The sequence below is a fragment of the Astyanax mexicanus genome, chromosome 8, assembly GCF_023375975.1.
Source record: "Astyanax mexicanus isolate ESR-SI-001 chromosome 8, AstMex3_surface, whole genome shotgun sequence".
NCBI lineage: Eukaryota > Metazoa > Chordata > Actinopteri > Characiformes > Acestrorhamphidae > Astyanax > Astyanax mexicanus.
Genome location: NC_064415.1, coordinates 42,046,741 through 42,069,615, shown reverse-complemented (window position 1 = coordinate 42,069,615; position 22,875 = coordinate 42,046,741). Strand labels below are relative to the sequence as shown.

General features: G+C 39.1%; 1 protein-coding gene and 1 non-coding gene across 5 annotated transcripts in view; one reads left to right on the top strand and one right to left on the bottom strand.

Annotated features, from left to right (window-relative positions):
* Positions 1 to 21,449, top strand: part of ralyl (RALY RNA binding protein like) — a 76,430-nt gene extending 54,981 nt beyond the window's left edge. The window contains exons 3-9 of one of the 4 annotated variants that reach the window (XM_022678018.2): positions 6,786 to 6,861; positions 7,688 to 7,735; positions 10,664 to 10,842; positions 13,046 to 13,159; positions 17,733 to 17,905; positions 18,035 to 18,076; positions 20,946 to 21,449. In XM_022678018.2, the coding sequence (XP_022533739.2) occupies positions 6,786 to 6,861; positions 7,688 to 7,735; positions 10,664 to 10,842; positions 13,046 to 13,159; positions 17,733 to 17,905; positions 18,035 to 18,067 (623 nt within the window). In that variant the 3' untranslated portion in view covers positions 18,068 to 18,076; positions 20,946 to 21,449. The remainder of the gene's footprint in view (positions 1 to 6,785; positions 6,862 to 7,687; positions 7,736 to 10,663; positions 10,843 to 13,045; positions 13,160 to 17,732; positions 17,906 to 18,034; positions 18,077 to 20,945) is intronic. The other 3 variants (XM_049483029.1, XM_022678017.2, XM_049483028.1) reach the window with 3 other exon arrangements.
* A 1,330-nt stretch (positions 21,450 to 22,779) lies between these two features.
* Positions 22,780 to 22,851, bottom strand: trnad-guc (transfer RNA aspartic acid (anticodon GUC)). Its single transcript has one exon. It is a non-coding gene; the product is annotated as a tRNA-Asp (tRNA).
* Between the last annotated feature and the right edge of the window lie 24 nt (positions 22,852 to 22,875).

The following is a 22,875-nucleotide window of genomic DNA, read 5'->3' as shown; positions in this document are numbered from 1 at the left end:
GTTGAATCCATTTGGTTGTTCATTTACTTCTATATTTTGGGTCATTGTTCTGTTGCATCATCCATCCTCTGTTGAGCTTCAGTTGGAGGACAGATGGTCTTAAGTTTTCCTGCAAAATGTCTTGGTTAACTTGGGAATTAATTTTTCAGTTGATGAGGGCAATCCGTCCAGACCCTGATGCAGCAAAGCAGCCCCAAACCATGATGCTCCCTCCACCATGTTTCACAGTTGGGATGAGGTTTTGATGATGGTGTGCTGTGCCTTTTTTCTCCACACATAGCTTTGTGTGTTCCTTCCAAACAACTTAATTTTGGTTTCATCTGTCCATAGTACAGTATATGTAGCCAGTACTGCTGTGGAATATCCAGGTGTTCTTTTACAAACTTCAAACGTTGTGTTCAAACTTCAATGTTTTTTTGGACAGCAGTGGCTTCCTCCGTGGTGTCTTCCCATGAACTCCATTCCTGTTTATTTTTTTTTCCTTATTGTAGATTTGTCAACAAAAATGTTGCCATGTGCCAGAGATTTCTGTAAGTCTTTAGCTGATACTCCAGGATTCTTCCTCACCTCATTGATCATTCTGTGCTCTTGCAGTCATCTTTACAGGACGACCACACCTAGGGAGAGTAGCAACAGTGCTGAACTTTCTCCATTTGTAGACCGTCTGTCTTACTGTAGACACATGAACATCAAGGCTTTTAGAAATACTTTTGTAACCCTTTCCAGCTTCATGCAAGTCAACAATTCTTGAACGTAGGTCTTCTGAGAGCATGATTCACGAGGCATGATTCACATCAAGCAATGCTTCTTAAAAACAGCAAACTAACAACTGGTGTGTTTTTTTAAAGGGCAGGGCAGCTTTAACCAACACATTCAATCTCATCACATCCTGGCTCCAATTAGCTCTTACAAAAGTCGTTAGCCTAGGGGTTCACATACTTTTCCACCCCTCACTGTAAATGTTAACATGTTGTGTTCAATAAAATCATGCAAACATATAATTTTTGGTGTGGTATTAGTTTAAGCAGACTGTGTATGTCTGTTGTTGTGACTTGAAGATGAAGACAGAAAACATTTAATGACCTAATTATGCACAAATCCAAGGATTCCCAAAGAGTTCACACGCTTTTTTTCTGTCACCAAGTCTCACACTAGGGTGAGGCTCTGTGCTGCAGATGTATCCATGCCTAAAGTTTTAATCTGCATGTTTGCATCTGGCTCTGTGCCCAGATTTTGCAAGTAATCACTCATCATTTGGTCCAAAAATGGTTAGCGAGTTCATTAACTTGGAGTGTTTATTGTATCTGGTTTAATTATCTGGGTAATATATCAGGTTAAACTGCACCTGAACAGCCATTTAGCTCAAGCATGATGATAGCATTTGATAATTGGATCGGATCAAGGCTGGATCACTTTCTTACCACACATGAACCGCTACAGAGTTTGTTTGGGCCTGGACCAAGACCACCTCCTCTCAATAGGTTCTGTGCGGTTGTTTGGCCCAAACCCAAGTGTGATTACTGTTTTCATTAGTCTGTTTTAATTAGACTAAATAGCACTGCTGTAAAATCTCCCATTTTAATGGAAAAGTCCATGTTAACCCTCAGAGCCAATGAATCCCAAAATCTTCAAAGTCCACTTGCACCCTCATAACCAACATTATCACATTGTGGCCGATATCATGATGAGATTGTATCATGGGTGCTGTTGCAATTCCCACCTTTATTTATGTTTTTATTTAAAATATAAGATAAGTATTTATTGTCATGAGCTTGATGGAAGGTGAAGTAAAAATACAAGGCATGGCAAGCACAATATCTGTGTACCAGACGATTATGAACCAGAAGATTAATTAGGAACAAGAAATTAACCATTAACTGAGGGGGGAGAAATGGCGCTTTTCAGGATGATATAATACATTTCTTTCATTTATTTCTTTTTTTTTAGAAAAACATGCTTCAGAGCATTCTAGAACAGCATTTCCTAACCAAAGGTGGTTTGATGTCAGTCATCCTGAAGGTGTTATAATGGCTTTTGCAGGATAACAGTCTCATCATTTGCGTCTCGACACCACAGCTCTGAATGTCAGAGCATGCCTTGTTTTTTCTGAGAAGGTGTGAACCTGACTTTATGAGCTAATTAAAATTCTGCACTTTCTATTTTATAGCAAGAGTTTTTTTATAGTTTCAGTTTTATAATAAAAGCTTATACATAGCCTGAAGCTCTAAATCACTAGGACCATGAGTATATAAGACACTTTGACTACATACAGCAGGTGTAAGAAAAAAAAGGAATGTGACTGATTCCTTGCATTTGTCTGTATTAAAATGAATATGTACATCCATACATCCATTATGCATATCCATAAACCATCCATATAGTGTGATTGGATTTAACCAAATCTCTAGGATCATCCTATCAGTGATGAGTTAAAAATTGTTGATAAGCTCTGTGACAGCGGCCTGTTGCTAAATACATGCCTCTGCTTTGTGATGACTATGTGGTGACTATCATTGTTCATGGTTAAAAAACAACATAAAGTTTCACTTTCATATTTGTCAGCATCAATCAAATTCCAGTGGCTGACAGCTCGACTTATCAGCAAATATGCATTTAAGGACACTCAAGACCCAAATCCTGAAACTCAAGTCCCAAATCAAGCCCCAATCTTCACACTCAAGTCAATTTCTAAGTCCTGACACTTAAACCACTTAAACTCATCTTATGCATTTGTTCGTCTCTGATTCATTTTAATTTGGCTGTTCAGACTAAGTTGCTTTGCTGAAAGTTGGATATGTATTGGATTTTAATACCACATATAGAAGTGGCCCAAACCAGAGGTGGGAACAAAGCAATAAGTTAAAAGAAACAAGACCCCGATCTGGCCTTGAGTCCCAAGTCCTGACACTTAAGCCCCAAAATTAAGACCAAAGTCCTTACACTCAAGCCCCTGTCAAGATCCAAGTCCTGACACTCAAGCCCCAAATTAAACCAAAAGTTTTCACCCTCAAGCCCTGTGTCAAGGAAAAAGTCCTCACACTCAAGCCCCAAATCAAGCCCAAAGCCCTGACACTCAAGCCCCATGTCAAGATCCAAGTCCTTACACTCATCCCCAAATAAACCAAAAGTCCTCACCATTAAGCCCTTAGTCAAGACCAAAATCCTTACACTCAAGCCCAGAGTCAAGATTCAAGTCCTGATAGTCAAGCCTAAATTCAAGCCCAGAGTCAAGACCCAAATCCTAAAACTCAAGCCCAGAATCAAGACAGATCCGATACTCAAGCCCCATATCAAGTCCCAAGTTCTGACACTCAAGCCCCAAATCAAGCCCAAAGTCCTGACACTCAAGCCCCATGTCAAGATCCAAGTCCAAATTCTTCACACCACAAGCCAGAGTCAAGACCCAAGTCCTGATATTCAAGCCCCACTTCAAGATCCAAGTCCTGATACTCAAGCCCCAAATCAAGCCCATAGTCCTGACAAGCACAGAGTCAAGATCCATGTCCTGACACTCAAGCCCCAAGTCTTCACAATTAAGCCTTGGGTCAAGGCCAAAGTCTTTACACTCAAGCCCCAAGTCAAGACCCAAAGTCCCGACACTCAAGCCCCAAGTCTTCACACTCAAGCCTTGGGTCAAGACCCAAATCCTGACTGTCAAGCCCCATGTAAAGATCTAATGTTCTAAAACTCAAGCCCAAATCAAGCCCAAAGTTCTGACATTCAAGCTCCAAATCAAGCCCCAAATCTTCACACTCCAGCCCTGAGTCAAGATCCAAAAGTCAAATACTCAAGTCCAGAGTTATCCCAATGCTTGACAGTCAGGTCCTAAACTACAATAAGTAACACCAGTAGAGAAGTTGATTAGAAGTATATTAAACCGAAACCAATTACAGGATCAGCACGCCAGGCCAGATTTTTAAGTAAAACATTCAAATAAAACCAAAATGATGTTTTAATACTGTTTGTGTACAAAACCAGGCAAATACTTATCGAATTGAAAGAGGCTCAATATTTACGTTTTAGTGAAAAGTCAGATTAAGTGTGTTTTTGCAGTTCCCACCACCATACAAATATCCCATCTATGCCATATATGATGACAAAAGTTGGATTTGGGCCACTTTTGCTTTTGCCATGTGACGGTAGTCCTCCATTCATCAGTTTCTTGCAGCTTTTTAGGCTTTGTTCATTTTTCTGCTATTGACCTCTAGTACATGTTAAAGTGTTCTCAGGTAAAGGATGCCAGTGAACAGTGGGATGTTTTTCAGTTCTGTCTGTTATTACAAGAGTGGAGGCTGAAATCGCCTGGAAAGGAGAGCAGCTAAAGCTGTGAGCTGTGATTGAGTCTGCAGGATGCGCCGAGCGACCTCGAAAAGCACTCTGCAGTGACTGTATGTGTGTGTGTGTGTGTTCAGACGCAGAATCTGTAACCGTGATATGGTCTCTGTCTGTGATGAGAGAGAGCTGAACGATCAGTCACTCAGACAGCAGGCTGATGCATGTGTCTGGAATCACCCCCAACTGCTTTCTGCTGCCGTGCAGGCTGTCATTAGCATGCTGTACATGCACTGGCCTGTAAACCTTTAAAGAGATTGTTCTGTGAAAATGATTTACCCCTTTGCCCCCAATGTAGCTGATCAGCCAAGATGCGTTTGGTTTGTGAAGTTTGCTTTTTTAGTTTTGCCCCAGAGGCCAGTGTGAAACATTGATGAGAAAACCAGCCAAGACACTCCATCATAATCTTGGCCTTTTAAAAATATTTAAATATAACAAAAATTATCTTCCTTTTATCATCTCTCTGCAATATTAAGAGATGGAGATGGAGACAGATATATGTGTGTGGAGTCTCCTGCACTGAGTGTTGAAGTCTCTGCCAGTCACTTGTCTGTTTACACGATTCACACAATTCTAGCCAGATGCCTCCAGTCACATTACCACTGTGGGTAACTTACTATATTTTTCACACCAGATTATAAGGCTCACTAGTAGGCGACACTGGTAAGGAACAGGGGTGTCGCCATGTTTTCCTTCTCAGCATGTCTCGCCGCTGGCTGGTGGTGGGTGGGTAACTAAACTCTAAGCTAAGTAAACCAAACTGTAATTCTTAAAAAAAAAAACTTTTTTTCAAAGTCAAACAAGCGCTGGATGTTAATCTACACAGATTTCTCTCCTGAAAGCTAGTTATTTGGTTGAGTAAAACCCTTTGATTTATTTACAGTAAGCTTAGAAACTGGAGCATAAGCATTAGCCAATAGTCGCTAGTGCTAGCCGCAGTTAGCGGCTAATGCTGCCAGACAGCGCTACACTAAGGAACCCTGAGAGTTCCAGAAAGTTAGGGTGACATTAGCTAGCGTAGCTTGTTTCAACATGGTATATGCGCAGACTACAGTCCGATATACTCGCCTCTGAACAGAGAAAGAGCTAGCACTTAGCGCTCTTAGCAGCTAATGCTAATACTGCTCCAGCAGTGCTAGCTTGGGTTAGCAGCAACTTTACTAAAACTACTTTATAGTGCTGTACAGAGTGGCTTTACTGCTCCTTACAACCTGACTGGTTCATTCATAACCGTACTGGATTATAAGGCGCACTCACATTCTTTGGGAAAATTAAAGGATTTTCAATGCGCCTTATAATGCGAAAAATATGGTATATGTTTTTTTCTCAGTACACAAGTGACTCGGTGAATTAAGGACTGTAAATAAACACAGTTTCAGAAATGGAAGTCTTTATCCACCTGACACCCACAATTAGGCCTTGCTCCAACTCCCATAATTCATGTTGCCTTGCCATGAGAATTCTGGCTAGTGTTCAGCCTCACTCACAAGATAACAACTCATAACTTATACAGCTGTGGGAGTTCCCAAGCTGTACACTGAGGCAACAGTTCATGATCAATTTACATACCCACTGCTATTCACAAACTATGTGATGTGTGACTAGTAATGCTAGTCACACATCACATAGTTGAAAGAATTCTGCATGGAGGAGTGGGAAAGACCTTCTGCCAGTCGATGCCAGATATAGTTCCATTAGATATCTTATTTCAAGCAAAGGGGGACATACCAGCTTTTAGCAGATGGGATGGAGTGTCCTAACTTTTTCCTCAGTAGAAATTAAGACTTCAGAAGTAAGGGTTACTCATATATTGAGCAGATATATACCCTTATCCCTTTTGTGCCTTTTAGCATTTGTAAGTCCAACATACAAATGCCTCATTGTTTGCCCTCACCTCAGCTTTTACTCGTCAGATTCTTCCTTTTTTGACCAACTTTCCTGGACAGTATAAGTAATTTAACATGTACCAAGCAGCCTATAAAGTCTCCACTGATTCTGACTTGCCACTGTTGCTGATTGGGTGTAATTGGGTTGTTTCTTGATTTGAGCCACTGTGTTTGTTTCACATGAACATTAGCCTTTTTTGCCCTGTGCACAAACAGACTGGAAAGCTATTGAACTCTATGAAAATATTTTCTGAATTTTGTATTGGATTAAAATCATATTCAGTGCTTTTAAGTAGTTTCCATCCCTACACAATACCCTGCTCTCTTTAAAACAGACCATTACAAACAAACTTTTCAACTTAGGTCTATGATAATACATGTGTGCAGCTTACACAATGCTTACCAATAAAGTATAAACTTCCATTACTTGTTAGTTACACTAACTGTGTCGCTCCAGTGCAAGACTAGTGTAGCAAACACTGGGCCAAATCATGCTGTCATTCTTTTTTCTAGCACTAGCTTCAGTCTGAATCTTACCTAGCGTTCCTGGTGGCTTTTTTCCTGCAGATATCAACATGGCAGGAGAACACAGACTCTACAGACCAAAAGTGGGACTGAAGAGGCCCCTCACAGCTTTGTACAGGTAAGAATTTGTATTTAGGTCTATGTTGGCACTCATGTTATTCCCTAGTAATGGAGGTTCCATTGCATAGTAGTAAAGGTTTGGGTTTATTACAAAATAATATTTTTTTCTTTATTATTACATAAAAGAGACTATTTACCTAGTAATAATGACTTGATTACTTAGTAATAGGGCTTTTGCTTTATGTATATGTAATAGAGGCTTAATTACCTAGTAATAGAAGTGTTGCTTGATATTAGTAATAGAGTAAAACAGGTTCTCCTTATTACATATTCAAGGCTTCAACCTAGTAATGGAGGCTTCGTTGCCAAGTAAAAGAGGTTTTGCCTAATACCTCATATTATCGGCTTCAATGACCTAGTAATAGCTGCATGATTATTACTTAGTAACAGAGGTTTTGCCTTATTACCTTGTATTAATGGCTTCAATCACCTAGTAATAAAGGCTTTATTACGTAGCAATAGAGTTCTAGGTTTAGTAAGGCTTTATTAGCTAGTAACAGATTATTGGCTTTGTTACATAGGAATATATATCTTATTACATAGTAATAGATATTTAATTACATTGCAATGCACTTTTTAAAACAGTAATAGATGGCTCTATTACCCAGTAATAGAGAATAAGCTTTGATACATACTAATAGATGCTTTATTACATATTAATACAGGTTTTATTACATACATTTTTTTATTATTCTAAACAATGGCAGACATGCCTCTGTCTCAACTTTTTCGAGATGCATTGCTGCCATCAAGTGCGAAAATGAGCTGTTTTTTCCAAAAAATTGTTACATTTCTTGGCTTTGACTGAATGTTTTCTATCACAGCAGCTACGGGTTTGACTACGACTTCTACAGGGAAGATTTCTACGGCAGGTGGGTCTATATGTCTACAATATTAAGATTACTACCTTGTACTGTATTTTTACAGCCATTTTCAAAAACCCATCGATGCTTGGCATTATAAACTCAAGCTGGCACTTCAACAGAGTGATGCAGTGAATTAGCTACAGTGTTACCTTTCAGAACACTTGTGGCAGTAATGATATTCATGTAAAATATTTGATTCACCTGAAGTGATGTACAGAGGTGCGCACAGTCTTGCACATTTTGAGCGAATGGGTACATCTTGTTCAGTCATTTCAATGATGTGTCCTTGTGCCACCTATTCGATGTATTTTCTTTTATGTGATGTATTGCTATGACACGGTTTTTGAAATGTCACCGGTGTGGTGCTTCTGTCTCTTCATTCTTTCACCCCATCCTTTTGTGCATGACGGAAAAAAAGAAGGAAAAGGTGCGGCATAAAAAACACCTAGGTGAATAGAAATAGGCGATGATAGCGGTAATGTATGTGGCTTTTATTTGGCTGTAGGACTATTCATTGTGCAGTCTAATGCCGGCTATACAGTCCTCCCGGGAGGTGGTGGCTGAATGTCAGATGGCTCTGGGAGTTGGTATGGGGCGTCCATCCCATCTCTGACATTTTCATGTGTTTGTTTTTGTGTCTGCTTTGTGCAGGGACTGAGGGTTTTTATGAGCCATGCCGGAAAATAAATCTGTCTGCGGCGACAGGCGCTACCCGCCGGGTGCCGTTACGCAATAATTATGGAAGGAAAGGGGAGATAATTATGCTAGTCATTTTCTGAAGTTCTGTCTTATGGGGGAAAGAACGGAGGGATGATTAGGCCACAAAACGTCATGCAACCTGCTCGGCAGTGTGTTGACTTTATCACCAGTGTGTCCTGATGCCTCATTAGCGGAAAGCGCTGCGAAATCAAAGACTTTTGGTGTCTTTTTAACAAAGCTCGTATATAAAATTCAGTTTATTGCACCCTCTTTAGCAAAATCAGTTATGTTGCAGATAAACACATAATACTGTCAGGGGTGGATTAACACACAGGCTTCCCTAGGCTGCAGCTTTGGGGCCCATTCAATGATTAGAGCCCACTGATTTGCCATATTTTCTAAATTAATTAACATTCACCCAATCACCTCGCCCCTCCCTGCCTCGCCTTGCTTCGCCCCGCCTCACTACACCAAGCTTTGCGCTCAGTAAGAAACCTTATTAATGATAAGAATGATGAGTTTGTCTGTGTGAGTGTGCTTGTGGCTGCTCGCGCTGTCCCAACAAGCTATCTACGGACCTACGTTCCAGGTTGTTGAAGGTAAAATATGCAGCTACACTAGCATTTCTATCCTGTATTAAAGCTCTCAGTTAAACTCAGCACATTCAAATATTCTAATTTAAAAATCCTCAAAATACCCTGAGATATGCCTAAAAAATAAATCATGATTTTAATTATGTGTCAGGAGTGGCAGCAGGAGCAAGGAGAGGACACAGATGGACGCAAATGCGAGTAATTTTATTTACAAAACAAACAATAAACTAAAACAGAGAACAAAATAAGCAATGAAACACTGAGTACATAGGAACGGGGGGAAAAAAAGAAAAACCTACAACCTAACAGGCGTGAAACGTACAAGAATGGACTCTGGAACAGGAAACACACTGACTACAAATACAGACGGACAACAGGAAACAGCTGACGACAGGTAACGATGGGGCGGAGCTACAAATGAGACACAGGTGAAAACAGCATGGGAGAATGACAGGCAAGGAGGAAAAAGGTAAATAAACAGAGATAAACAGGAGCACAGGAAGGAGGACAGAAACAGAACAGGGCCAGGATGTGACATTATAATTAATCACAGAATATTATGAAGTCATTCACATTTTTTTGTGTGTGTAGAAGTGTTTCGGATGGCGGGCCCATTCAAAGTGTAGCCTAGGGGCCCCAATCACCTTAATCCACCACTAAATACTGTGTATATAGTTTCATGAAAAATTAACCAATTTTTTTTCTCCCCCAATTACAGTTGATTAGCCAAGACATGTTGAGCTATTTTGGACTAAAAGCCAACAAGAAGCTTAAACATCTAAGAAGAAATGTTGCCTCTCTTGGCAGGGCTCCTAATTGCCATTTCTTAGCTCTGCATACATTCACACTCAGCATACATATTCAAGGAATGTCTTTGCCAAATGGCAAAGCTTTCTTGGCCTTCCTGGTTGTCAATTAAACATTTATGGCACCAGCTTGGATACCAGCTTCAGCGACCTATAAGTGTGCAGGATCTATAGGCCCAGCTATAAGATCTGAGAGAAAATGTGCCCTAGGATGCCATACAGAACCTGTATGTCTCTATACCAAACCAAACCTCATGTTACATGTTAAGGCTAGAGGCAAAGCAACAGGACCCTAGAGCAGGCACATGCTGAGGGGGGCGGAGGGTGCTTGAGTACCTGCCCGACATGCTAAGTGTGGTTAGCGGCTAATGCTAATGCTGCTTCAGCAGTTCTAGCTGGAATTAGCAGCAGGCTACAGGCTGATAATACTCACCTCTGAACAGCAAAAGAGCTAGCGCTTAGCGTGGTTTGTGGCTAATGCTAATACTGCTCAGCTTCAGTGCTGAAGAACTAAACTGAAACTACTGTCTAATGCTGTACTTCAGCGGAGTGACTTTACTGCTGCTTAGTACTTGACTGGTAAAATGTATACATCGTTTTTGGGAAAATGAAAGGACTTTTAGTGCGCCTTATAGTGCGAAAAATACGGTACTTAACAACTTAGTGTAGTTTGAGTTTGGTAACCGGTTTAGAAATAAACACGTCTGGACTGATGGATTGTGTTTGGGTATAGGAACTGAAAATTGTGTAGAGTGGATTTTTTTCACAGAGCTATATCATGTTAAATCACAGGTATATCATGGTCTGGTGGGCGGTGTGTCTCTTTCTGTTTCCAGGCTGCTGGATTTTCACGGGCGGGTGACTGTTCCGCCTCGGGCCGTATTCCCTGTGAAGCGCTCCCGTGTGCTAGGACCCTCAACACGCAGACTGAAGCCTTCTCCGCCCTCCAGAGGCTCTTCATCTTTCTCTCACACAAGATCACTGAGCTCCAGCTCCTCCTGCTCCAGCACTAAGGGTTTGTCCAGCACATCACATTACCAAGCAGCTTTATGCAGAGTGTAGATGCAGGGAGAGAGAGAGGAAGAGAGGAAGATGACTTAAGGTGAAGTAAATGATAGCTAGCTATTGTGAAAAGATTGAGGTATAGGTTTCACTTTAAGGAACATGTTCATAAAGTTGATGTTCTGAAAAGAGTAAATCCTTGAGGTATTTTCAGAAAAGCATGTCATGGATATTTCAGGCAAACTCAGGGGAAGTGAAGAAAATAACTATTGTACAGTTCTTTACTTTCTTTTTGTTTATCATACTTATATTTTTCAGATTAACAAACACAATTTAATAATAGGCAAAGGTAAGTTAAAAAAAATGATAATTGCATTTATTAACCCTTGTGTGGTGTTCATATTTTTGTTACTCGTTTACTTTGTTACTTGTATTTAATTCAGCAAAATTCAGCTTGCTTCACCTAAATTGCAAGCAATAAACAGCTTACATGGTTAATATTTGTCCTTTACCTTTCTTATGTTACATTTCTTTCAAAAAGTGCTACTCTTTTTTTTATTCGTTTTTTAATAAAATGTAAAAGAAAATGAATTAAACTCAAGATATGAGTAGAAAATTTGTTTCGTTTCAAATTTACAAATGAAGCAATGTTTATTAGCCCTTGGCCAAACATACTGTGTGTAATATAAATGTGTGTGGGGAGGTGTACAGTGTGTGTTTATCGAAAATGTGTTTTGATATATGTTTTTCACAAAAAATGAGCCAATGCCAATGAGTTTGAGTTAGAAAAAATATATTTTTAGTATCATTTGATGAAAAATGAAAACGGGTCCCACAGACCCCGAACACCACACAAGGGTTAAGATAAAAAACAAAATCTATCCAAACCAACCTTGTTCTAACTGAAAAAGTATTTGCCCATAAACCTAATAACTTGGTTGTGCCACCATTGGCAGCAACAACTGCAATCAAGCATCTGCAATAACTGGTAATGAGCCTTTGGAGGAATTTTGGTCCACTCATCTTTGCAGAATTGTTTTAATTCAGCCACATAGGAGGCCTTTTAAGCATGAACCACCTGTTTAAGATAATGCCACAGCATCTCAATCAGACATTAACTAGACCACTCCAAAACCTTCATTTTTATTTTCATCTATTCAGAAGTGGCCTTGCTGGTGTGATTCAGATCATTGTGCTGCTGCATAAACTGATGTTTTCATCAATTTCAGCAAGTTGTCCAGGTCATAAAATAGCAAAACAGGCCCCAGACCATCAAACTACCACCACCATGTTTTATTTTCAGTATGATGCTCTTTTTCCTGAAACTATGTTTTAGTTTCATGCCTTCCAAAAAGATCCAATTTTGCCAAATAGGTCCAAAGAATATTTACCCAAAGTCCTGGGGATCAACACGATGTTTGCTGGCAAATGGGAGACAAACCTTTCTGTTCTTTTTGTTCAGCAGTGTTTTTTGCCTGAGAACTCCCATGTGGATAGCATTTTTGCCCAATATCGTTCTTATTATTGAATCATTAACACTGACATTAACTGAGAAAAGTTAGACCTGCAGTTCTTTAGATGTTGTTCTCGGTTCTTTTGTGACCTCCTGGATGAGTTGTTCATGCCCTTTTGGAGTAAGTTCAGTAGACCAGTCTCTCTTTGAAGGGTTCACCAGTGTTCCATGTTTTCTCCATTGGTGAATAATATTGCCGCTGAAGTCCAAAAGCCTGAGAAACTTTTTTATAACCTTTTTCAGACTGATAGATGATCAATTACCTTGTTTTTTTTATCTGTTCTTTAATTTCTTCAGATCAGGGCATAATGTGTTGCTTTTTGAGATCTACTCTACAGGTTCAATTTTAGTGATTTATTGATTCTACAGGTCTGGCAATAAACAGGTTAGTGAAATTGAACTCAGCTTTATAAAATATTTAGTTAAACACAGTTAATTAATGGAGGTAATTATTTGTTTTTACATAGAACCAGGTTTGTTTGGATAGCTCTTTCCACCTAATAAATGAAATAATAATTTAACAACTGCTTTTTATATTTATTCTGGTTACCTTTTTCTGATGTCAAAGTTTGTTTGCTAATGTGAAAAATGTAAGTATGACAAAAAAAAATAAAACAAAAGAAATCAAATATTTTTTCACAGCTCTGTATATCAAAGGACATAATGTCAACTTGTTCTACCATCAACTTTTATTTTTCCATAGTAAAGTCGGATCAGCTGCTGACCATCAAGCGAGAGCTTTCTCAGATCAAGACCAAGATAGACTCTTTGCTGGGCTGGGTGGAGAAGATGGAGAGGCAGCATTTAGTGGAGACAGGTGAGGGGTGGAGAAATGGAGGCTATGAAGTGGAGAGTGAAAGCCACTCATGTCACTAGCAGGAACACCATCATTCTGACAGTGTTTTATTGCCTTTATAACAGTGTGACTGAAATACGGCCAAGCGACTGACTGAGCTCTTTTTAGACCTAGCTTCCATCCAAAACGTGACCCAGTTCACTGTATGGTACATCGTAGTGTGCCACTCTTGAGTGGTGTCTGAAAACACTGTTTATTTATTTATTTATTTTACATTTTTAGCAAGAAGAATTCTATGTAGTATTAAAAAGGGGTTCTTTGACTAGTGGAACCTGTTTTATAAGTGTATATTGGAAAATCAGCAGAGCTAGAATGGTGTTTCTCAAACTATCCATCAGTTCCCCTGTAGTAACTGTAATCCTGCTTCATATACCTGAACCATAATACATGTACAGTTGTGATCTCTGTTAGAACAAACATATGTTTAATCTAGGTCAGGGGTGTCCAAACTTTTTTGTTGGGGGCCAGAAGGAGAAACATATTTGAAGTCACGGGCCACACCCTGTAATAAAACAAATAATGAAATATACCACTTTAAATAATACTTTTTACCTGATTATTTCATTTACACACCATTTTACTTCACTAACTCTCTTAAGATTTTTCAAATTGATGTTTAATTTCATGATGTCTCTTAATGTAAACTGGCAACTTTTAGACCCTTTGACCCGTTTTTCTGCGCAAGAAATGCGCACCCTCTCCGCTTTTAGACTCTTTGATCCGTTTTTCTGCGCTAGAAATGCGCACCCTCTCCACTTTTAGACTCTTTGGGCCGTTTTTTTTGCGCAAGAAATGCGCACCCTCTCCGCTTTTAGACTCTTTGGTCCGTTTTTCTGCGCTAGAAATGCGCACCCTCTCCGCTTTTAGACTCTTTGGTCCGTTTTTCTGCGCTAGAAATGCGCACCCTCTCCACTTTTAGACTCTTTGGGCTGTTTTTCTGCGATAGAAATGCGCACCCTCTCCGCTTTTAGACTCTTTGCCCCGTTTGTCTGCGCTAGAAATACGCACCCTCTCCGCTTTTAGACGCTTTTTCATTCTATTTCTAAAATACCTCGCGGGCTGCTCCAAAAAAGGAAACGGGCCGCATGGACACCCCTGATCTAGGGGCTTCTGAGTAATATAATGCAACACCACTCCATGTAACAGATTATATAATCGAAGTAAATTATTTTGTGCCACATTTTATTCATGGCATCATATACAATATACCTGATTATTTTTTTACACTTTACACTTACCAATAAAAAAAAAATACTTCAGCTGGAAACATGCAGTTGAATTTGAAAGTTTGTCTATACCATATTAACAAATCACGTTCTAAAACACGTTAATGGAGTGAATGAACACAGTGGCTTTACACACAGCTGAATCAAATTGTCTGACTGTCATGTTCTCATCTGTTTTTTTTAGTCTTACTGATCTGTCCCTGTGTTTATCCCGTGTCTCTTCCCCTGTTACTCATTTGTAGCCCCGCCCCCATGTTACCCGGTCCCAGGTGTTTCCTCTTTCCTGTCCCGTTCTGTGTGTATAAGTTGTTCCTGTGTTCCTCGTCCATGGTTGTACGTCTCTTCACGTCTCCTTCCTGCTCCCACCTGACACTGACTTAATTGTCTCAATAATTATGACTCAATATTCTAATTAACAGTTTGCATTAAAGGAACTTAAGTGTGAGGCAAGTCAACTTAAACCATTTAAGTGTTAATAAGTTAAATGATTTGACCTTAAATAACACACTGAATTAAGAACAGTTTATTAAAGGAATTAAGTTAACTGCACTGAATTTATGTTGACTTATAATTTTTGGTAGGTGTGGTGCTAACTGGCCAATTAAAGCATTAACTGTGCCTTCCAGCAAGAACAAAACCCAGGACTTGAGACTGGAGTATTAAAGGTTCTCATTTTAAAATCTAAACAGAATTGGGAACACAGCTTACTGATATGAGACATAAATCTGTCATGTAACAGGTATTGATGACATAAATTAGCATGAGTGATCACTCTGGCGTTTAGCCAACATAAAGCCACTTTCTGCAGCAGAGAAAGGAGTAACTTGCTCTTACAGCCCACAACACTGGATCATGTAGATGTACTACCTTATGTACGGAAAAATAACACAAGAGAAGGTAAACTGGGTTGAATAACTGCTCATGGATGGCGAGGAAATGTGGGAAAGGAACGCAGTATGCAAGTAGATGGTCCCAGGAGCCAATGGGAACAGTGTTTTGTTTGTATAATTCAAAGATGTAGGAATAGGTTTCCGTTTCATTTGAATCACATACAGTGCCAGTCAAAAGTTTGGACATACCTCTTCATTCAGTTTGTTTTTTGTGTGTGTGTGATTTGTTTCATAGTAAATTTAATATTGAAGACTAAAGCTATACAGGAACACATGCAGAATTATTCTGTAAATAAAAAGTGTTAAAGAAACCAGAATATGTTTTATACTTTAGATTCTTCTAAATACCACATTTATCTTTGAGGACAGATCAGATCTGCACACTCTTGGTATTTCAATCTCAGTGTCTTCATGAGGGAGAGTCACCTGGAATAGTTTTCTCAGCGTGTTGAAGGAAGGAGTTCCTGGAGGTGCTGAACAATAGTTGCTGCTTTTCCTTCACACCGTGAAGCTCCAGCTCATCCTAAATCACCTCAAATCACCATCTAAGTTGATCAGGTTTAGATCATGAGATTGTGGAGGCCAAACACTGTTTTGTTTATTACGTAATTCCATGTGTGGCCCCTAATTGTTTTCATATCTTTAATATTAATCAGCAATATAGAAAATACATAAAATAACAAAATAATACAAAACATTGAATGAGGTGTGTCCAAACTGTTGACTTGTTACTGTATATGGATTGGTTTAAGTAAATCACTTGCGTATTAATTAATTTGAATCAAATGAACACAAATGTGTAAAAAAAGAAAGAAATTTGTGTAAAACTAATTTTATTGTCACGTCCTTTGCCTGTTTCCTGTCTGTTCTCATGTTTCTCTGGTTGTTTACCTGTTTCTTGTGCCTGTGTCTCTCATGTGACCCGTGTTCCTTAGTGTTTCATTACCTTCACCTGTGTTCATTTTGTAGCTCCGCCCCCTAGCCCCTGTTTCCCTTCTTGTGTATTTATACCCCAGTGTTTCCGCGTTTCCTTCGTCGGTCTTTGTTGTTTATTATTCTGCGTTTCTCAGTTATTTCTACTTCTCATTTACTTTCTTGTTTATTTCTCTTATTTGTTTTTCCTGTTATTTTGTTTAGTTTGGTTGTTTTGTTGGCCTCTCTGTTTGTTTATGTTTTCCGGTGTTTGTTTTACTATTTGGTTGTTTCTTTGTTTAATACATTTATTTACCCCGTTCTTACCTGCATTTGCGCCCGCCCCTCGTCCTACCTGCACCCTCTGTCAACAATACAGCGCACTTTGCACAAGGAGAAGCTGTATGGGAGAGTGATGCGAAAGAAGCCATTTCTGCAAGCACGCCACAAACAGAGTTGCCTGAGGTAAGCAAAAGCACAAAGCATACCTCAGGAGACTCTGTTTGTGGCGTGCTTGCAGAAATGGCTTCTTTCGCATCACTCTCCCATACAGCTTCTCCTTGTGCAAAGTGCACTCTATTGTTGAGCGATGCACAGTGACACAAGATGATGCTGCAGCTCTTTGGAGGTGGTCTGTGGATTGTCCTTGACTGTTCTCACCATTCTTCTTCTCTGCCTTTCTGATATTTTTCTTGGCCTGCCACCTCTGGGCTTAACAAGAACTGTCCCTGTGGTCTTCCATTTCCTTACTATGTTCCTCACAGTGAAAACTGACAGGTTAAATCTCTGAGACAACTTTTTCTATCCTTCCCCTGAACAACTATGTTGAACAATCTTTGTTTTTAGATCATTTGAGAGTTGTTTTGATGAGCCCATGAAGCCACTCTTCAGAGGAGATTCAAATAGGAGAACAACTTGCAATTGGCCACCTTAAATACCTTTTCTCATGATTGGATACACCTGGCTATGAAGTTCAAAGCTCAGTGAGGTTACCAAACCAATTTTGTGCTTCAGTAAGTCAGTAAAAAGTAGTTAGGAGTATTCAAATCAATAAAATGATAAGGGTGCCCATACTTTTGCACCGGTCAAATTTTGGTTTAATGCATATTGCACATTTTCTGTTAGTACAATAAACCTCATTTCAATCCTGAAATATTACTGTATCCATCAGTTATTAGATATATCAAACTGAAATGGCTGTTGCAAACACCCAAATATTTAGAACTAAAAATGATTAAGATTAATAGGGGTGCCCAAATTTTTCATATGACTGTATTTAGATTCTGTGGATCAGTTTGCGTACTAACTTTTTTAACTAACAATTTCTCTAAAAAACATTCTATAAAATATTTCTGATTTCCCAACAGAGAATAGTGATTAAAAGACGGTTCTGAACCCAGCACTGTAGCTGGCCGTGGAATAAAGCGTCTTTTGTCTTCATGTCCTCTCTCTCTGTCAGCTTCTCTGCATCATCATCATTCTCTCATTTTTGCTTTCTATTTTCAGTTTCCCATAGAAAGTGTGATGATGTCTATCCATCTCTGCATAATGAGACAGCCCGTCGCTCCACAGAGGAAGTGCGCGGGGCGCATTTGGAGAGAGAGTGCGGTGAAATGACAGACAGAGATGAAGATGATGATGACGATGATGACTTTGATGACGAAGGCAATGATAAACTGGTGAGGCGCCACTCAACCCATCTGAGAGCGAGAGGACCTTTTATCTGTGACATCGCTGAGATGCATTTGGGGTGAAATTAAGCTGCATTGTTGTAAGTGACGTTAATTGCTACATTCTTTTAACTGTAGATGGAAAACCTCTCATCTGATGTGGACAACTGAATACGGTTGGTATGCTCAATTTATTCGTCAGTCTCTATTAAATTGTTCTGGGGAGGGTGCCTTGCAGGGTGTGTCCTTCGACATTGGCGTGATTGTTTAATGCACTGGAGGAAGGGGAAGAGGGAAAAGAGAATGATGGTGGAGGCTGTCATTGTGCAGCATAATTTACTACACCCATCATTCCCCAATGGCCCGTTATTCGTAGTGTTTTCGCTCTGACTGCAGTTTGAGGCATTTAGAGTGATGTGTTCTGCCCTTGTCCTTCACTGAAAGACCATTATGTAAACTTCCTGCATGTGGCTGCAAAATTGATGTTCTTTAGTCGCCACAAATGTGCAATTTAGAAAGAAATGCTGCTTTTCCACTGTGGGGCCAAATGGTTCTGAGCACAGAAGGCTTACCAACCAGGCTGGGGCCAGTTTTCTCTGCATGGTTACACTGGGTTCACATTGGCAGGTGACAGAACGACCTGCAACCATTCATTTTCTTTGGTAGGGTGCGATTTGCAGCTTTGACACAGCATCAAGCAAAAAAAAGCTACAGAGGGACAAGTGGCAAACGAAGTTGAGATTTTTTGAAAATTAAATATGACATGTTGAAGCGACATTGTACACTGACTTCCTGAAAAAAAATTCTTCAGACCAATCACAGACACAGAGGTCTGAGATTCCCACTTTCTGCTCTGTTAACCATTTATTCCTACCATACTTCGTTCAGATCCCCAGCAATGTGTTTCTGAACACAACAGAGAGGATTATAACCACGTATTATTCCTTTCCTGTTTTATATGATGCACATTTGCTCAAATACAGGGGCAGTTTGAAGAACAATTAAGCATGAATGAGTCCAGTTGGTGGCTTGATAGGTAGCTAGCTTGTTTCACCGAGTTATCCAGTGGGCTAAGTGCTGCCACTATGATCAGGAGATCGCAGGTTCGAATCCTGTTCATGTAGCTTGACATCGGCTACCAGAGCCCTGAGAGAGCACAATTGTCCTTGTTCTCTCTGGGTGGGCAGAAATTGCTCTCTCTCTACATCACTCCAAAGGGTGATCTCGCTCAGCACAAGGCATCTGTGAGCTGATGTATCCGAACTGAGTCGCTGTGCTTTCCTTCGAGTGCACTGTGATGCTACTCGACAGCCGAAAAGAGGCGGAATCTGACTTCACAAGTGTCGGCAGGTGCTAGTGTCGGCAGGTGCTAGTCTTCACCCTCCTAGTGTTGGGGAGTCTTAATGAGTGAGTTGGGTAATTGGCCGTGTAAATTGGGGAGAAAATAGAAAAAAATCGTCTGCAAATGTGAAGGCAGGGTAAGAGATTTTGGGAGTATTTTGCCTGATCGCCGACATTACTAACATGGTTTTAGTGATACTTAGATTTTTAGTAAGTAAGAAAAAAATCAATTATAATCGAAAATCAATTATAGATAATTTTATAGGCCATAATAGCCCAGCACTAGTTACCGCTATTGTTAATGCTGTATTAGCAACATTGGATAAGCCCAGTTGCCACTATTCCTAACACACTGCTGGAATCTTTGGTTGATCCTCATCACCATCATTGCTCACGCTCAGTTCGGGATAGTGAAATAAAATATATAAAAATTAGCATTGCTAATGTGGCATTAGCGATGTTGGATGAGCCAGGTTGTTGGCCTTGCTAACATGGTGTTTTGATGAATCATGGTAAACACCTCATTAGTAGTGTTGGATGAGCCTGGTTCCTGTTTCCTGGTCCAGATTAAGCAGCCCTGCAAATGGAAACCAGGCTAACAGGTTCACACTGGCGCAGAATGGTACAATATGGCCTTAGTAACCAATTGAGTCTGTAGTGGAAAAGCATCTAAAATGTACACCAGACAATCAGAGAACATTTCCCACAATTCATTTATATTTTTTGGTGGACTTCCTTCTTTGAAGTCAAGTTGTAGTTGATTTTAAGGATATTTTTACACCTGCACATTTTTATCATTCATTTCCGAAGGTGTGAATACCGTCATTGGTTCTAATATGAACTAAAACAACCACACTGAGAGGAGGTGATCTTGGTCTGGTCCCAAATGCACTCTGGAGCAGTTCGTTTTTTGCTGTAAAACAGGAGCTGACCTTGATACCATAAGATGTAGTAAAGTTATTTTGTTGGCTCATTAAACTGCACTATAAAACCAAAACTAACCAAAAACAGACCCAATGAATACTATATACAGGGGTTAGACAATGAAACTGAAACACCTATTATTTAAGTGTGGGAGGTTTCATGGCTAAATTGGAGCAGCCTTCATTAATTGTACATTGCACCAGTAAGAGCGACAGTAAGTGTGACAGTTCAATTATCAGAGTAAGAGCACAGTTCTGCTCAAAATATTGCAATGCACACAACATTATGGGTGACATACCAGAGTTCAAAAGAGGACAAATTGTTGGTGCACGTCTTGCCGGCGCATCTGTGACCAAGACAGCAAGTCTTTGTGATGTATCAAGAGCCACGCTATCCAGGGTAACGTCACCATACCACCAAGAAGAACCAACCACATCCAACAGGATTAACTGTGGACGCAAGAGGAAGCTGTCTGAAAGGGATGTTCGGGTGCTAACCCGGATTGTATCCAAAAAACATAAAACCACGGCTGCCCAAATCACGGCAGAATTCAATATGCACCTCAACTCTCCTGTTTCCACCAGAACTGTCTGTCGGGACAATAAATTATTGCGGTCTAAAACCAGGTGTTTCAGTTTCCTTGTCCAACTACTGTATAATAAACACATAAACCTTGGTTCAGACTCTGGTCTGGACTTTCAAGTGTAAAGAAATGCTTAGGTTGGTCCAAATGTTCCTGTTAATGCCTAGATAGAACTGATAATAATGTGTTTTTTTTCTTTAGGAATTTTTAAGCCGACTTTTTAAGAGCATTTGAAGACCCCTATGACAGTCTTTTCATCTCAGAAGGATTGCTCTTCTAATCCTGGAAGAACGTATGGCTGGCGCAATATGCAAGCTCAAGAAAAACAACAGCACCACATCATGGAGTTTGATATGGGTTGTATTTGCAACAGTGTTCCTTACTAGCATTTTGTATACATAAGTACCATTCAATTTTATAACTGAAAAACAAACCAGTATGTATTTAATTTGCTACAAACAACATTTGTACACGTATGTGCCAGTATGTCCATGTACCCGTATGCATTCATGTGTTATTAAATTATTTAACTGTTGTGTTTTGCTCAGTGTTTTGCTGAATGATCACTTTGAACATTTTATTAAACAACTGTGAATAAAATATTCTTCATTATGCCCTCTTGAGTATTTATCATGATATGCTAAGAAGGTTATTTTGGACACACTATTATGCATCTAAAACTGTATATGACTCCTACCTAAAAATGAATTGAAGCATTTATAAAATAAAGGTTCCTACAAAATATATGTGTTTTGTAATTAGTTTCCTGTTTCAGAATAAAGATAATATTTATAAAACGTACATATTTAACAGCTAAATGGCGTGATACTATGGTACTGGGCATGCATATGTATTCAGTCCATTGATTCAAGATTCAAGATTTTTATTGTCACGTCTTAGAGTACAGGTGTACATGTAAGTGAAAAACTTGGGTGCAGATTCCCACCAATGTGCAGAGAACAATATTTACAAGAAGAAGAATAAAATAATATATATATACACAGTATACTCAATAACAATACACATAATAACTTATAGACGAATATTGCACAGAACAAATTGGATATGTTTATTGTATGAATTTACTTTGCACATTGCCTGTAGTGAGTAGTAGTAACTGTCTTAAAAAAAATATTAGTACCCCACATGAAAACCTTTATTTTTTAAATAATTCATAAATATAGACATTTGATTAAACTAATACAACTGAAAAAAGTGTATTTTCGAAATTCAATATCCACAAAATTCATATATATATATATATATATATATATATATATATATATATATATATATGGAAAGACCATGGGGCCACCACTTATTACAAAAAGGTTTAAATAAGACCTTTTAAATCCTCTCTAACCATGTTCAAATCATCTGCAGCTTATGTGCTGCACCTGATTATTTTTTTTTTTACATTTTTTAAATTTGTTAAATGAAAATGTTTATTGTATGATATCTTCACCTCTTAAGATCCTAAAGATATAAATAATGAAGGATGTCCATTTAAAATGTAAAAAAAAAGGTTTCTTCGCTTTCCTTTTATTTTAGCTAGCTATGTTGGCCTGGGGAAGGCCTTTATTATTGCAGTATTATTAACATACACAAAAAAACACAGAAATTATTCAAATTAATTGTAAAAAATTGAGGGATGGAGGGCACAGTTATATTGTCAGAAATTTTATTTTATTAATAATACATTGCTTTTTGCATTTAAGATGTTAATTACACATTAACAAAAAGATAGTGTAAATTGTGTGTGGAGTAATTAAACTTCTTTCTATAGAATATATATTTAGTTGAAAGAAAAAAAAAATTAATACTCATATAACGCCATTATTTTCATGATACAAAAATGTATAACAAAGTTGTGCTCTTTAATGGAAAGCATAGTCAGTGCCATGTGAAAATAAAAGCCTATAACATCCAAGGAAAAGATTACACTTCAATCAGTTTTATGATTAAGCCTCAATAATTTTTCCTGGGGTAAATTTCACCTAAAAATCACCTTCGAGTTTGGGAAAAAAACGCAGCTCTCCCCGTCGGGGAATCGAACCCCGGTCTCCCGCGTGACAGGCGGGGATACTCACCACTATACTAACGAGGAGTTGCCTGAACCCGCAGCGCCCGA